Source organism: Cladophialophora immunda (genome assembly GCF_000835495.1).
Source record: "Cladophialophora immunda strain CBS 83496 unplaced genomic scaffold supercont1.4, whole genome shotgun sequence".
NCBI classification, from domain to species: Eukaryota; Fungi; Ascomycota; class Eurotiomycetes; order Chaetothyriales; family Herpotrichiellaceae; genus Cladophialophora; species Cladophialophora immunda.
Window position 1 is genome coordinate 5377983 of NW_015622544.1, and position 14198 is coordinate 5392180.

At 54.1% G+C, this 14198-nt stretch overlaps 6 protein-coding genes across 6 annotated transcripts; 4 read left to right on the forward strand and 2 right to left on the reverse strand.

The window, feature by feature from the left end:
• The first annotated feature begins 218 nt into the window (after positions 1-218).
• On the forward strand, positions 219-3330 carry PV07_08181 (uncharacterized protein). Its single transcript, XM_016395320.1, has one exon. It carries the CDS (start codon positions 477-479, stop codon positions 2994-2996), a length of 2520 nt encoding a protein of 839 aa, XP_016248739.1. The 5' UTR covers positions 219-476; the 3' UTR covers positions 2997-3330.
• On the forward strand, positions 3317-4790 carry PV07_08182 (uncharacterized protein). The gene has a single exon (XM_016395321.1). The coding sequence runs from the start codon at positions 3482-3484 to the stop codon at positions 4640-4642; it is 1161 nt and encodes a 386-aa protein (XP_016248740.1). The 5' UTR covers positions 3317-3481; the 3' UTR covers positions 4643-4790.
• On the reverse strand, positions 4086-6117 carry PV07_08183 (uncharacterized protein). Its single transcript, XM_016395322.1, has 2 exons — positions 6015-6117; positions 4086-5965 (listed from the first exon to the last, which is right to left on the reverse strand). Exons 1-2 carry the CDS (start codon positions 6030-6032, stop codon positions 5576-5578), a joined length of 408 nt encoding a protein of 135 aa, XP_016248741.1. The 5' UTR covers positions 6033-6117; the 3' UTR covers positions 4086-5575.
• Positions 6118-6287: 170 nt separating this feature from the next.
• PV07_08184 (uncharacterized protein) lies at positions 6288-8209 on the forward strand. Its single transcript, XM_016395323.1, has 3 exons — positions 6288-6569; positions 6629-7069; positions 7123-8209. The coding sequence occupies exons 1-3, from the start codon at positions 6546-6548 to the stop codon at positions 7711-7713; spliced, it is 1056 nt and encodes a 351-aa protein (XP_016248742.1). The 5' UTR covers positions 6288-6545; the 3' UTR covers positions 7714-8209.
• On the reverse strand, positions 7808-11175 carry PV07_08185 (threonine-tRNA ligase). Its single transcript, XM_016395324.1, has 2 exons — positions 8628-11175; positions 7808-8519 (listed from the first exon to the last, which is right to left on the reverse strand). Exons 1-2 carry the CDS (start codon positions 11011-11013, stop codon positions 8353-8355), a joined length of 2553 nt encoding a protein of 850 aa, XP_016248743.1. The 5' UTR covers positions 11014-11175; the 3' UTR covers positions 7808-8352.
• On the forward strand, positions 11098-13513 carry PV07_08186 (H/ACA ribonucleoprotein complex subunit 1; the record flags this gene model as incomplete). Its single annotated transcript, XM_016395325.1, has 11 exons — positions 11098-11182; positions 11270-11320; positions 11371-11471; positions 11519-11664; positions 11719-11747; positions 11800-11826; positions 12537-12699; positions 12749-12786; positions 12840-12851; positions 12902-13083; positions 13142-13513. 11 exons carry the CDS (start codon positions 11098-11100, stop codon positions 13511-13513), a joined length of 1206 nt encoding a protein of 401 aa, XP_016248744.1.
• Between the last annotated feature and the right edge of the window lie 685 nt (positions 13514-14198).

Below are 14198 nucleotides of genomic sequence, written 5' to 3' on the forward strand. Positions count from 1 at the left end.
GTAGAGAGTTCTCGTCGGCCAGAGGCGACACATGTTCTGGCGGCGGAGGAGCAAATAGCAGCCAAAGCCGCGGAAGCCATTGTCAGCCTCATGTCTCCATAATCATCTGTGGCATGTTAGCCGGAAGAACTAACTGTACATGGAATAGTCGGCTAATCGAAACTGAAATAGTGCAACTGCGTCTCTTCTGTCGTTCTTGCGACTCTTGCTTCTGCGCGCTGCTGTTACCGAGTCGTTGACAAGCAACTTCGCATCACTTTCGACAGACGGTCTATCGCCAAATCTACCACCATACTCAAGCTCAGTCTTCATTTCCCGTTTCTTCTCATCTCCATTTGATGCGCTGATGTCGCCGGACTGCTTTTGACTTGTCCAACTTTTCTTCAGCCTTTCTTCCCCGCGTCAACAGCCTGATCAGGCAGCTTTCTCCTTCACCTTGCCCTGAACATGACTTGCACCGCCTTCGCCGCCTCAAGATGACTGATGCAGACCCTCCACCAGAAGCCCAACGCTTTGGTAGATCTCAGACGCCCGAATCCCCTCGTCCGGTCCATATCCCTGAACCCTCAACGATCCCGGTGCTGCTGAACCAGATGGACCCGGTTTTCAATGACACCGAGACCTATAACATCCCTCATAACCAAACTTTCTCTCCTTACTCAGACTCTGCTCGCGCTATGAATGAGAATGATACAAACGATCCACACTCTGAAGAGCAAGACGCTGTCCAAAATTTCCTGAGAGGCGCCGAGGAAGAAAACACTCGTCTCGACGATTCTGCCCGGTTCCCCTCTACGAATGGCCAGATGATCCAGAATGATGCCGCTGTCGCATCCAGTCTTCTTTCAGCCCTTGCAAACGCTTCTGCGTATCCACAGCCGTCTGAGACCCATGCCAAATCGCCTCCAGATGCTGCCAGCCAGGTCCAAGATTTTGCGCAAACGAACAATGATACTTCGTCAGCCACTGATCTTCCTGCCAATCCTGATACCAGCAACACTGCACAAGCCGATGGAGAGAGCAGGTCTGAGGCAGAGCCCGCTGTAAAGCCCAGCTTTCAAACAAATGAAGGTGGAGTAGACTATCAGTCGCTTCTGGAAACCATTTCTAAATCTGCTTCTACTGCTCCTGCTGCAGACCCTGTCTCTGCCCCAACTACTGCCACTTCGCTTGCCAACCAAGGAGCCCAATCATTACTTCCCATTCCAGGTTTACCCCCCAAGCCACCAATTCAAGCACAATCTTCAGATTCTCCCGCTGTTCACACGTTTCCTAATCCCAGCATCGACCAATTGGGGCAATCTCAGCAAGTGAGTCCAGACCACGCCAATGCCAACGGCACCGATCAATCTGCTCTTGCGCCCGCGCTGTTCCAACCTCAATCTGTTCCGACGCAAGCTCCGGGCACATGGGCGTATTCTGGCATTCAAACATCACCCACAAGCACTGAGCCTACCTCTCCTGCCCAGTCTCTCCAGGCGCCCGACCAAGGCAGGGCGTTTGATGCGAATGAACGCCCGTGGACCCCCGGCACACAAGCGCTTTATGACTCTTTCCTTGAGGACGAACGGAGGTATGTGACGGAAGGGATCTGGGACAAGTTTCCCCAGGGATCACGTCTCTTTGTTGGTAATCTGCCAAGTGAAAAGGTCACCAAGCGTGATATCTTTCACATTTTCCACAAGCACGGGAGGCTTGCCCAGATCTCCATTAAACAGGCATATGGGTTCGTCCAGTATCTTGAGGCCTCGTCGTGTCAAGCAGCGCTTCAAGCGGAACAAGGCGTCGAAATTAGAGGAAGGAAGATTCACCTCGAGATATCGAAGCCTCAGAAGAACACGCGAAGCCAACAGGGCCAGCAAGGAAACAAAAGACGTCGATCTCGGTCGCCAGATCGTGGTACCTCGCGTCAGGCCGATCGATTTGGGCGTCCTAACTATAGTGATTTCCGAGATGAGCGAGGTAGGCGCGAGGAGTATCGACGAAGCCCCTCACCTCGAGGCTATCGGTCCAGAGATGACTACCGGCAGCCTGCCCAAAGTCCTCGTTATGGTACTGGTGGAAGACCCATTTCGCCTTTTACTAGCAACTTCTCCAACCCACCCTCGGCAGGATACGATGAGGAGGCTACTCTTCCCTTGCCTCGAAGAGACCCGCGAGATGTGCCGGACGTGCAGCTGCTCATCCTGGAACCTTCAGTGGCCCCAAGCTTCATGAACTGGATCGAACAAGGCTTCCGTAACAAAGGATTACGTGCTTCGACAATATGGCTCAGTCCTCGACTACCTCTGAACGCTGTTGTGAAGCGGCAAATTATTGAAGGTGTGCAGGCTGTTGTGAAACTGACACAAACCAATCAGTACAACAGCAAGATACCCTTGCAGGTTTTCGATCGAAGTCAAGGGACATCGAATGTCAACTTTAATGAATATGTTGACCTTGATGTCCCCGTTGCCGCAGACATTGTGCTCCATGCTCGACAAAGAGAACGAGGAAGCGTGCAGCAAAGTCCTCAATCGTATCAGCCACAAGGATATTCCCAATATGGCTATCCTCCTCCACCGGCACAGTACCCGCCAGCACCATTCCCCCAACACCAGCAACAACAACAACCGCAACAGCACAACCAGTATCAATACGGCCAGAACGCCCACTATCATAACCCGGCACAAACGCCCGTGACTCCGACTTCTGCTACAGCTGCCCCAAATCTGCAGCAACTGCTAGCAAATCTTCGGCAGCCTGGTGATGGACTGCCAGACAGCGCCACGCCAAATGGCAAACCAACTCCCGATCTGGCAGGGCTTTTAAGTAACGTTGCCCGCCAACAGCAGGGCCATGGAGGAGCACCATTCCCTTCTCCACACGGTCCGCCGCACCAGCAGCAGCCACAGCAACAAGGTTATGTACCTGGCCCACCGGCTTATGCAACTGGGCAACAATCCCAACAGAACGTACAGAATATCATGGAGACCCTGGCGAGGTATAATAGATGACCGATCACGGATCTCGTTGGGACGAACCAAATTTCGACTTGTTTGATGCTACGGAGGTTCGTTTCGCAAGTCATGATTGTATTTTGTGAGATCAACGAGGGCGGTTCAGTCGAATGCTTCTGTGTCAATGCGTGGAGGTTTTCTAGAGCTCAATGCAGCGGGGGAGTTCGAGGAATGAAATGTCTATGTACGAGCCACTATCCGAAGACTTATTACATAGGCGTCGACCCTACAATGCTAGCGCGCAAGAAATAGACGCACGTTTAGATACGAGGCTTTTGACGACTGTTGTCTCTTGTCATTATTGGAGTAACGACCTGGAAATCTCTCACCAACCTGTCCCCGCACATCGGAAGTGCGCCGAAGCCGCGGCACATTGGATGTCTGACAATCGCCTCCCATTGACTCTGTTCAACGATCACATCGCTTCCTAAACATCTTCCTGCATTCTTTCCTCCCTCCCTCTCTGCCCCAGCCTCCAAGAAATGTCCAAGGCAACCCCCAACCCAGTGGCTTCGACCTACGGACCTCCTCCCACATCGAGTGGCGGGTCCACGGCCCATTCGATACCGCACCCCGAACCCATATCCTCGAGTACGCACCATATAGCCGGGATTCTCGTGACGGTTTTCGGTCTTGATGAGGTGCCCTGGGGCACCACCGACATCGCCGTCCTCTGGCTGCTGCACCCGCGTCTGCAAACGCAGGCATGCATGGCGCCGTTTGCGGCGCACATCATCTCGGAGTGGAACAAGCACCAGGCGAAGTCACGGAGCGGGCGAGGCAAGAAGAAGGGCCTGATTGCCGCGTCGTTCGACCAACGGAACCACGGCTCGCGCCTGGTGTCCGCGATCGCCAACGAGGCCTGGCGGTCCGGGAACGAGCACCACGCCCTGGACATGTTCAGCTGCTACGCGGGCACCGCGCTCGACACGTCGCTGCTGCTGGACTACCTGCCGGGGTACATCTTCGGCGGCGCGAGCGACCCGAGGCGGATCGTGCAGAACCTCGTCCTGGGCATCAGCCTCGGCGGCCACGCGGCGTGGCACGTCCTCATGCACGACCCGCGCATCTCGGCCGCCGTCGTCACCATCGGCTGCCCGGACTACACGCGCCTGATGACCGACCGCGCGCGACTGTCGAAGCGCAAGACCTACACGTCCTCGTCCCCGCCGGGGCGCGACTTCCTGGGCTCCGCGGACTTCCCGCCCGCGCTGGTGGACGCGATCAAGAAGTCCGACCCCGCCGGGTTGATCTGGTCGCTGCCCGGGCTGAACTGGCGAAAGGACCAAGAAAAACTGCACGCCGACCTGACCGAGGAGGAGAGGGCCGTTCTGCTGCCCGTCATGACGAGGTGTTTTGGCAACAAGCGCCTCTTGAACCTCTCTGGCGGAGCGGACAAATTGGTGCCCTACGCCCATTCGAAGCCGTTTATAGACTGGCTCAAGGCGATCAGTGGGAAGGGGGGCTGGTTCGAGGGCAGTGGCTTTGTGCTGGAGGATGTCGTCTTCGAAGGGATCGGGCATGACGTGCCCAGCAGCATGGTGCCGCACATGGTCAGATTTGTGACCGAGACGCTGGAAGATGAGGGCGTCGCCGCAATGGAGATGGGTGGAGGAGCAGCGAGGTTGGGCAGTAAAATATAACAATAGAACGGGTTCACGGTTTGAGGCACATGCATAGAATGTCATTTGTGCCAATCGAGTCTTGTGACTGACAATGCATCCCTCGTGGCAGGCGATGACTTTGATGGACAGCTGATGTGCGAATGTGCCACTATCATCTTGCGACATCTCTCTTCTTTCATTGCTCAATATTATGCATAGTCGCCTGGCCCTCCACGTCGTGGCCCGCGCCTGTGAACTTCTATGGGACCAGCGCTATGTTTCATGAGGAATTGACACCGGATCGGATCACCACTGGGTCCGGAACAGTCCTTTCTGCGTCCAGTATACCAATGACCTTGGTCGCTTGCTCTGATGTCTATACCAAAAAAGACTTGTGCTGACGGGACACTTGGAGCGGATCGATGAATTGCGCAACCCATGTCCGCGGGTATACCGATACCCAAAGAATTGGGTTTGCCGTCCTTGACGAACGCAGACATGATCATGTGAGGCCGATTCGAGGTCGTCGGAGGCCACCAAGAAGGGTTTAGGTCCGAGAACGGTCTGACTTCTCCCTTTCAGCGCAGCAGATGGTTAGAGCTGCCCGTTGGGCTTCGCCGCCGGAGTCAGGTTGATCAGGCCATGCATAAGCCTTCTTCTAACCTAGGAAAGCCAGGTATTCTGGACAAGAGTCCTGGAAACCATCATTCAATGGATCTAGTCCAACGCTTTGCGCTCAGCCCCTTCCCTCATGCTGCTGCCAACTGGATTCTGTTGCAGCACAAAGTCGAGGGTGAAATTGTCCACTGTACAGGTCGAACTCAGCCGCTCATCCGGGATCCAATTGCGGACTCTTTAAAGCGTATGTCGTCTCGGACCGTAGAACCTCTCTTTGTAGCTTCATGCAGGTAAAGTCGGTCTATTGAAAGAGGACGCGGGCAAGGTGACAGCATTCGTTTACCAATTTCTCTCTCATCTCAATCGCACGGAGCCCTTGAGACGATTCCAGAAGGACGTGACCCATGATCTTCCTGGCGCTTCGTCCAGCTCCCTGATCAAATCATCATAGTGGGAAACATTGCTTTTAGGCTGGCGGACAGATTGCGGGAGAGGGTATTCCTTCGCGTATCGATCTTCAAGCAGCGAGTACAGAGCATTGACTTGTCGCATTTCTTTTTGCTCATTAAATGGTTCGACAGGCGTCACGAGGGCATCGTTAGACTTGGAAGAAGCCGCAGCAGGAGCAGGTGATTGGAGCTTTTGCAGACGGGACTGCATGACCTTTTGGAAATGGACATGAGCCGGGCGGACACGGTCGAGGGGCCATTGCTTGATGATGTGCGCCCAGTGCTTGAAAACGACCTAAACAGAGATGAGCTGGGTTGACTTGAGGTCCTCTTCCTGGACTTACCGACTGATTAGCTGCCATGGTGAGGCTGTGGGACAGATTTTGAATTGTCAGTCGTCGGAGCTAGGGGCTGCTCTACCAAAAGATCGGACAAGTTCATTAGCAATACTTTGATGACGCCCTCTAGAGCGCCCCCGAGTCCTGTAATCAAATGCACCAGGCTATACCGGAAACGGGCATGGCGGTGGCGGATGATGGTCGATCCAGTGTCTGCCCACAATAACAAGGCCGCTTGCCCGCTGGGTGCTGGGCGTTATTAGGGCCTTTGAGCCAGCCTGCGCCTGTGCCCTCTGCCTCTGCACTCGGTACCGTCAGGATCTCAACACCGCCCTCGCCCTCGCCCTCGGGTCTTCGTCCTTCCACTTCCACATCATTCCTTCCCTCACCTCGTCCATCATCCCCGGCTTCGCGATTTCCCTATTTCCCTATTTCCCTCATACACACCATCCGGCTTTCCTCAGTTATCCTCAGAACTTCAGTCTCCTTCATTCTTCAGCGCATTGAGGATACACCTACGGGGTTGCCTGGCCTGAAATGGCCCCTCAACGATATGAAGCAGTATGTTATTCTCTACCATCACGGCCTGGTTGGCCAGTCACATCACTAACACTCCTCAGCTAAACACGCACGACGACGACGTCGATTCTCCTGTCTCTCCAGATACTCCCCGACCCATTCCATCCTCCCCTCCACCGTCATTCCGGTCCAGAGCCTCCTCACCTACCTCCAGGCGCCTATTAGCGCAGGATCCGTTATCTACTCACGCCGATCAAGATCATTTAGAGGACACTTTTGACGATGGCGAGGGCTCCGATGTCGAGAATGATGGCGACGACAGACAACGATTGATGAGAGCCGATACTGGACTCTCCAGACAAGATGCCTCCCCCTCATCAACCTCTGTTCCCGATACCCGGCCGGCGCCTACGATTGAACGAAGAGTGACGGAACTCCCCGTCTTCAGACCTATGCCTGCATCCATGAGAGCCACCGATGGTGTTTTTGCAAATTTATCCGCAAAACCTGAACGTGGTGACCAAGTTGAAGAAAAGCCTCCTGTACGTATAAGCGCCCGAAACACTCTCCACACGATGACACTGACTATTATTAGACATATGAACAAGCCGCCGCTGATGCGACGCCTCCTTACTGGGAAACTACTATTCTTGCGCCTGGAATGTCCTCGGACGAAGTCTATGTCGACGGTCTGCCCGTTGGATCTGTCTTCTCGTTTGTGTGGAACGGCATGATCTCCATGTCCTTCCAACTTGTCGGATTCCTGCTCACTTATCTACTTCATACCACTCACGCCGCCAAACATGGAAGTCGTGCCGGCCTAGGCCTGACCCTTGTACAATATGGCTTTTATATGAGCGGTTCCAACGATGGCCCATCCGACACTGGAAATCCGGGACAGTTTTCAAACTCCAGCCCGCCAGATCCGAATAGTCACAGCTTTGACCCCAACGCCGTCAATGGCGGCGGAGATCAGTCTTCCGGAGGAAGCAGCGGGATGGGTGGTTTCACCAGCGCAGATTGGATTTCCTACATTCTCATGATTATTGGTTGGTTTATTTTGATCCGGGCCGTATCAGACTTTTTGCGGGCAAGAAGGCATGAGGCCCTGGTTTTGCAGAGTCCCAGTCGAGGATTGCCTGTCCCAGTTGTCGCGGAGGGCGAATCTCCTGAGCAGACCGCCTAAGTCTTGTCCTAGAAGCATTTTGTTCCCAGAGGGTCTATGGCTTTCTCTCGTTGGACGAACGCACCTCTGGATGTGTCTTGTGTGTAAATATAAAATGCATGCTTGTGGAATGAACTGAACAACAGTCATCCCTTTCCCGAGAATGGCAATGTTATAAGAGAGGTCGATTCACCGATCTAAGGAAGAGCAGAAGAGCAGAAAAGGAATTTCCAGGACATGAGGAAAGTTGAAGTCAATTCGGTCTGAATATGTCTCTCTTCGGAGCCAACGTCCTGGTGTTCTTTTTCACTCGGGAACACGCCTCTCCAGAGTTGAGGATTCTCCTGCAATGTCTTCGAGTCGCCGTGTGCATGCTTGCTGACCTTGATCGTGACAATCTATCTCTTTCGGCGCCTGATTTCCATTGCCGATACTTTCTCCGCTCAAGCTCAACAACGATCTTGCGGATGTGCACAGCTAACGAAGCTTTTTTTTGTTATATCAGAGGCCGTCAACATCTACGTGTTCGTCTCATATTGATCTTGCTTCTATCCATCTCTTCGCTCATTGGGCTTTGCTGATTCGTTCTATCTGACTTGGGTGCGTGGCTAGTGGCTTGCGAGGTATCTGGCTGGCTTGATGGCAAACAGGGCAAGCGACCTAGTGAGTCATGTCGATCTTGTTTTCAAGCCTCCTCTCGTCACGCAGCTGGGTCAGCCTCTCCAGCGCCTTCTCGAGCGGGATCAGTTCGCCCATCTTCTGCGTGGCCGGGTCGTCTCTGTTTCGAATGTTGACGGTGCGGGTTTCCTTTTCTTTCGCGCCGACGACTAGACACACAAGTCAGTACGGGGGTGCAGCGGCTGGGAAGAGTAAAAGAGGGGAGAAGAAGAGAAAGAGTTTCCCGTAAAGTCTTGGGTGAGAGAGGGAATACGTACCAAAGACGAAATTATACTGCGCCAGCTGCCCGTTCCGGATCTTCTTCTGCAGCGTGTTCCCACTGACGTCGATGTCCACGTACATGCGCGCCTTGTGGAATATCGCCTGGATCTCTCGCACGTAATCCTCGGCGGACTTCATGACGGGGATGACCAGGATCTGGCGAGGGGAGAGCCAGAATGGCCACTTGCCCGCAAAGTGTTCGCACAGGATGGCGATGAAGCGCTCAAAGGAGCCGATGATGGCGCGGTGGATCATGACGGGGCGCGCCATGCCCGGTGCTGGTGCCTTTGGATCGCGCTCGCGGTGTTCCTCGGACTGCTGGGCGATGGCATCGCCGGATTCGCTGGTGCGGTATTCGAGCTTGAAGTTCTGGGGGCCTTGGAAATCCAGCTGGATGGTCGCGCACTGGAACTCTCTGCCCAGCGCGTCGGAGATCGTAACATCAATCTTTGGGCCGTAGAAGGCGCCGTCCCCCTCGTTCATCTCCCAGTCGTCACCGCGGAAGTTGATGAGAGCTTGCTTCAGGCGAGCCTCAGCAGCGTTCCAGTCCTCCAACGTGCCCATGTATCCTTCGGGCCGGGTGGAGAATTTCAGCTTGAACTGAAACCCGAACAGGCTGTAGACGTGAGACATGAAGTCGAACAGCGCCTCGATTTCGGACTGCACCTGCTCGTTGGTGCAGAAGATGTGCGTGTCGTCTTGCTGGAACTTGCGTACCCGGGTGAGCCCAGAGAGAGCACCCGAGGCCTCATTACGATGAAGGACACCAAAGTCTGCCACCCGCCAAGGGAGCTCGCGATAGGACCGCTCTTCGTCGCCGAACATGACGCAGTGACCCGGACAGTTCATCGGTTTCAGGGCGAAAACGCCCTTGTCCTTATCCTTGATTTCCGCGAGAGGGGTTTTGCCGTCTGGTTTCTTGTCGCTCAACGGCATGGGTTCGGCAGAGTCATCCTTCACTATCACCCGGAACATGTCGTCTTGGTAATGTTGCCAGTGGCCCGAGGTTTTCCATAGGTCCACGTCGTACATGTTGGGGGACTGGACCTCCTGGTAGCCGCGTTCCCAGTATTGATCGCGAAGCATTTGTTGGAGGGCGTTGAAAATGCGAGTCCCATGGGGTAGTAAGAAGGGTGAACCGGGAGACACCCGACTGAACATGAATAGTTTCTGTTGTTGGCCAATGACCTGGTGATCGCGCTTCTTGGCCTCCTCGAGGAAATGTTCCCAGTCTTTCAGTTGTTGTTTCGTGGGGAAAGCGACGCCGTGAATGCGCTGAAGGGAGTCGTTGTTCTGGTCGCCCAGGAAATACGCGGAGCTGTTCTTCATGATCTTGAAGGATTCGATTTTGCGAGTGTTTTGGATATGCGGCCCCTGGCACAAATCCACCAGTGTGCCGTTGCGGTACACCGTGGAGGACTCCCCGTCGGGCACAAACTTCTCAATGTAGTGCATCTTATATTTGCTGTAGCCAAACATCTTGCGGAGGTTGTCCTTGGAGACTTCGAGACGTTCGAAAGCTTGTTTGTCCTTTGCGAATCTCTTCGCACGGTTCTCCAGAGAGGGCCACTCGGCTTCACGGACGGCTTTGCCAGGTTCGAGCGCCATGTCGTAGAAGAAACCCATAGCCGTAGGAGGGCCATGGGAGAGGCGGCAGCCGTACTCGTGCTCGGCACATTCACCAAGCACGTGGGCCGAAGAGTGCCAAAAGACATCACGGCCTTCGGGGTCGTCAAACGTGAGGTATGACACTTTGCTGTCCTTTTCCAGCGGCCTGTCTAGATCCCAGAGTTGACCATCGACTTTGGCCACCACGACTTGACCAGCCCGGTCTTTGGGCAGATTCCTCAACAGGTGACCCGGCGTGGTTTCCCAGGCCTTGCCCTCGACAGTGGTCTCCTGGCCCGGTGCGGGAACGAGGTTGACCTGAATTGTTGGTTTCTCCCTGCTGGCGAGTTCTTCATCACGCTGCTTCTTCAGCTGGTCGAAGAGCTGGTTTCTTTCCACAATGAAGTCAGGGAGTGATTTGGGCGCTTGATGCGCCGCAGGAGGCGCCGCTTGAGTAGACATTTCTTTCGGTCTGTTGGGAAGTTTCTTGGTGGAAGTTGGGCTCACGGGTCTCTTTGATGTGTTGGCCTCAGGGGCAGATGAGTCAGGGCCAGCGGAGCCGTTTTGAGTCATACCGTCACCTTTCAAAACCCCCCAGAGATCGTGAGGATTGAGGCTGACTTTCTTCTGGTGGCTCATAGCGAAAGATCGGAGTGGAGATGTATGGAGATTGAATATTATGCCACCTGGGTGGCACTGGTGGGTATGGGAACGTGTGGCAGTCCGTAAAAATGAGGTGTCAGTCACGTGCCGTCCGACCACCGCTCTAAACATGGAGATGCAGATGCAGCTGCAGCAAAATTATTTTCCCCAAGATTCAAGGACAGCCTGCCACAACTCCCGCTGTCCACAACAACAATGGCCTTCCGAGGTGATGCGCGAGGACGTGGCGGATTCAGAGGTGGTGATAGAGGAAGAGGATCGTTTGGTGGAAGAGGTGGAGGTAAAATAATCTCTCCCCCCGAATCTCGAAATTGCGCGCACTTTTCCCTGCGGCGGAGAAATGTGACTGACTGGTGGTGGTGAGCAGGGCGTGGTGGGTTTCAACAACAGAGCTTTGGACCGCCTGCACAAGTCTTTGGTAAGGGCCTGGATGTGTCTGCGACTTGTTCGAGACTAATTTTGCTGTAGAAATGGGCACCTTCGTGCACGCCACCGAAGGTGAAATGGTCTGCGAGTCCGTCAACGCAAAGATACCCTATTTCAACGCCCCCATCTACCTCGAGAACAAGGTACAGAGACCCTCTCCGACTTGTCTGTACCACTCTGACCGGTATAGACTACCATAGGGAAGGTGGATGAGATCTTGGGACCCATCAACCAAGTCTACTTCACAATCAAGCCGCAAGAGGGGATTCAAGCGACGTCGTTTAAGAAGGGTGACAAATTCTACATTGGAGGGGACAAGTTATTACCGCTGGAGAAGTAGGTCTGAACTATCTCTGGGAGAAGCGTCGCGTGCTAAGGATCGACCAACAGGTTCTTACCCAAACCCAAACCGCCGCCAGGTGAGTCTATTGCAGAGTCCTCTGGCATACGTGTGGCTTACACTTTGAACAGGTGCGTCAAAGGTCAGGAAGGCGGCAGGTGCACAAGGAGGCATGAGAGGAGGAAGAGGAGCAGGCAGAGGACGAGGGGCACCCGGCAGGGGAGCACCCAGAGGCAGGGGTTCTTTTGGTGGTGGTGCTCGAGGTGCTCCTAGAGGTGGAGGTCGTGGAGGAGCACCAGGGGGACGAGGCTCGGCGAGAGGTGGTGGGTTTGGCTCAAGAGGTCGCGGCAGATGGTGAAGCACTGTTTGACCTGTCAAATGTCTCTGCCTCTGTTTCGCATAGTACCGGCGTTAGGAAGGATACCCGTGATAAAAGTTGTGTGGTCAGAGATGGCCTGGAACTGGGCGAAGGCTGACGGCGGTTACCAATACACATGGACTGATGGTTCCCTTGTATTTGCACCATGGAATCCCACTCGAGATCTCTCGTCTGCGCGAAAGGGCTGGAGTGCCTCGAATTCTCCAGCATTGGCATCTTTGTTCCTGGCACGTGACGGTACTTTTTTCTTCCGTTTGATGGTTCCCGATGCCAAAAGCCACAGACGCTGCATAATGACGACACGAGCCGCACAGCCTGAAGTTTGCGTGTCGGTCCGTGATTGACTGCGGCTGTGCCTTGGTTTCTCAAAAGTCCCCAAATTCACCGCGTTCCTCGTGCTTTAGATCACTTTGTCTGTTGTCCGCTGTAGTGTCGCCCTGCTCGTTTCCTTTGCTTCTCTCGTGTCTGATCTTAGACCCTCATCTCTAGACTTGCCTTTCGCCTTCTACCACTCGAGCACCGAAGCCATGTCGCGACGGGCGGGGTCTACCAACGGCGGCGAGAAACAAACTCCTGCGCAACCCAAGGACAATGCTCAGTCGAAGCAAGCAATGCTGTTATCTCAGGACGCTGGGCATTTCAGTCTGATTAGGTGCGCTCGCCGGCACCTTCGGGTGCGGTCAAGACTGATCGCTTTGTAGGGCGCTTCATCTCGCTGATCTGATCACTGAACTCAATGGTGAGCACGTCACAATGTCGAGAAACAGGATATTCATGCTAATACTGGATCAGGCTTCTGTGGATGTGCGTCTCTTACTACAGGGCTTTGGCCATGCAGCTGACCTTTATTCCAGTCATGTCCATTCTCTCCTCGATGCGGTACTGTCTCGCAGACCCGAGCGATCTCACAAATCTCTGGCTCGCCTTCGGTCTAATGCCATTCGGGCTGTTCTTCGACTTTTTGGACGGCAAGGTGGCGCGATGGAGAGAAAAGTCATCCTTGATGGGCCAAGAGCTGGACTCTCTTGCGGACTTGGTGCGCTCGGAAATTACACAACAGTTTGCTGGCATGATTCTGACAGCGTGCTTTCCAGGTCACATTCGGTGTTGCTGCCGCCGCCGCGGGATTCGCGATGGGTTTCCGTACAAACGTCGACCAGCTCTTCCTCGGCTTCTACGTCCTCTGTGGATTGACTAGATTGGCACGGTTCAATGTGACTGTCGCAATGCTACCGAAGGACAAGTCTGGCAAATCGAAGTACTTTGAGGGCACTCCGATACCGTTTGCTTGCTTGATAAGCTTGACGATGATGACGACTTGCGCTTGGTTTGGTTGGATACACGAGGATATACCCCTAGGGACTATCTTGAGTGGCACCGAGCTCGAGTTCCATCCCATTGTGGCCATCTTTCTCATCAATGGGGTTCTCATGACGAGCAGAACAATACATGTCCCCAAACCGTAGCGATCTGCCCGGGGCTGCTGCTCGACGAATGAAACACGGTGGAGGTGACGGAATATTGCGGGTTGGGCTGGACTCCGCGACAAAAACCCTTCAGCGTCTATGGGATATACGTGGCAATGGCATGGCGTGTGCTTGGGTTTACGCATAGCACACAATGAGGACTTGACAGAATTCACCGGGCTCTCCTCGATTCTTTTGCAATTGTATATGCCGCTGGCATACAGTCAAAAGCAAGATTCTTCTTGAGCGAAGAATCCACCTGCCTGATGCAATCCGAGCATATCAACTTGTCAAATGTCCTCAAACCCCACAGCCTTGAGGGTCAGTCTTCATTCGCCCTTTCAGGTCTTTATGAGAAGATGTCCCCGCGTCCTCTTTGTTCCCAAGCCCGCTTCTTGTCTCCCACCAGATCTTCTATGGCCTGTAGATGACTTTCGCTGACGCCCATGGGCGGCCGAGTAATCCGCGGCCGTATTAGACTTGAGAACACCAATGCAGTACATTGACTTGGTGCGTATAGACTCTTGCCTGCAAATCCCAAAGACTCTACACCGGTACACGTTGCATCCCGCCCAGAAACTCATGCAAGATTCATTTCTGCAATAATACGCTCTGGTTTCATTGTCAGATTAGATTTGTCTTGGTTGCACTACATACCACGCTCGTACGCCATTGAGGAACACAG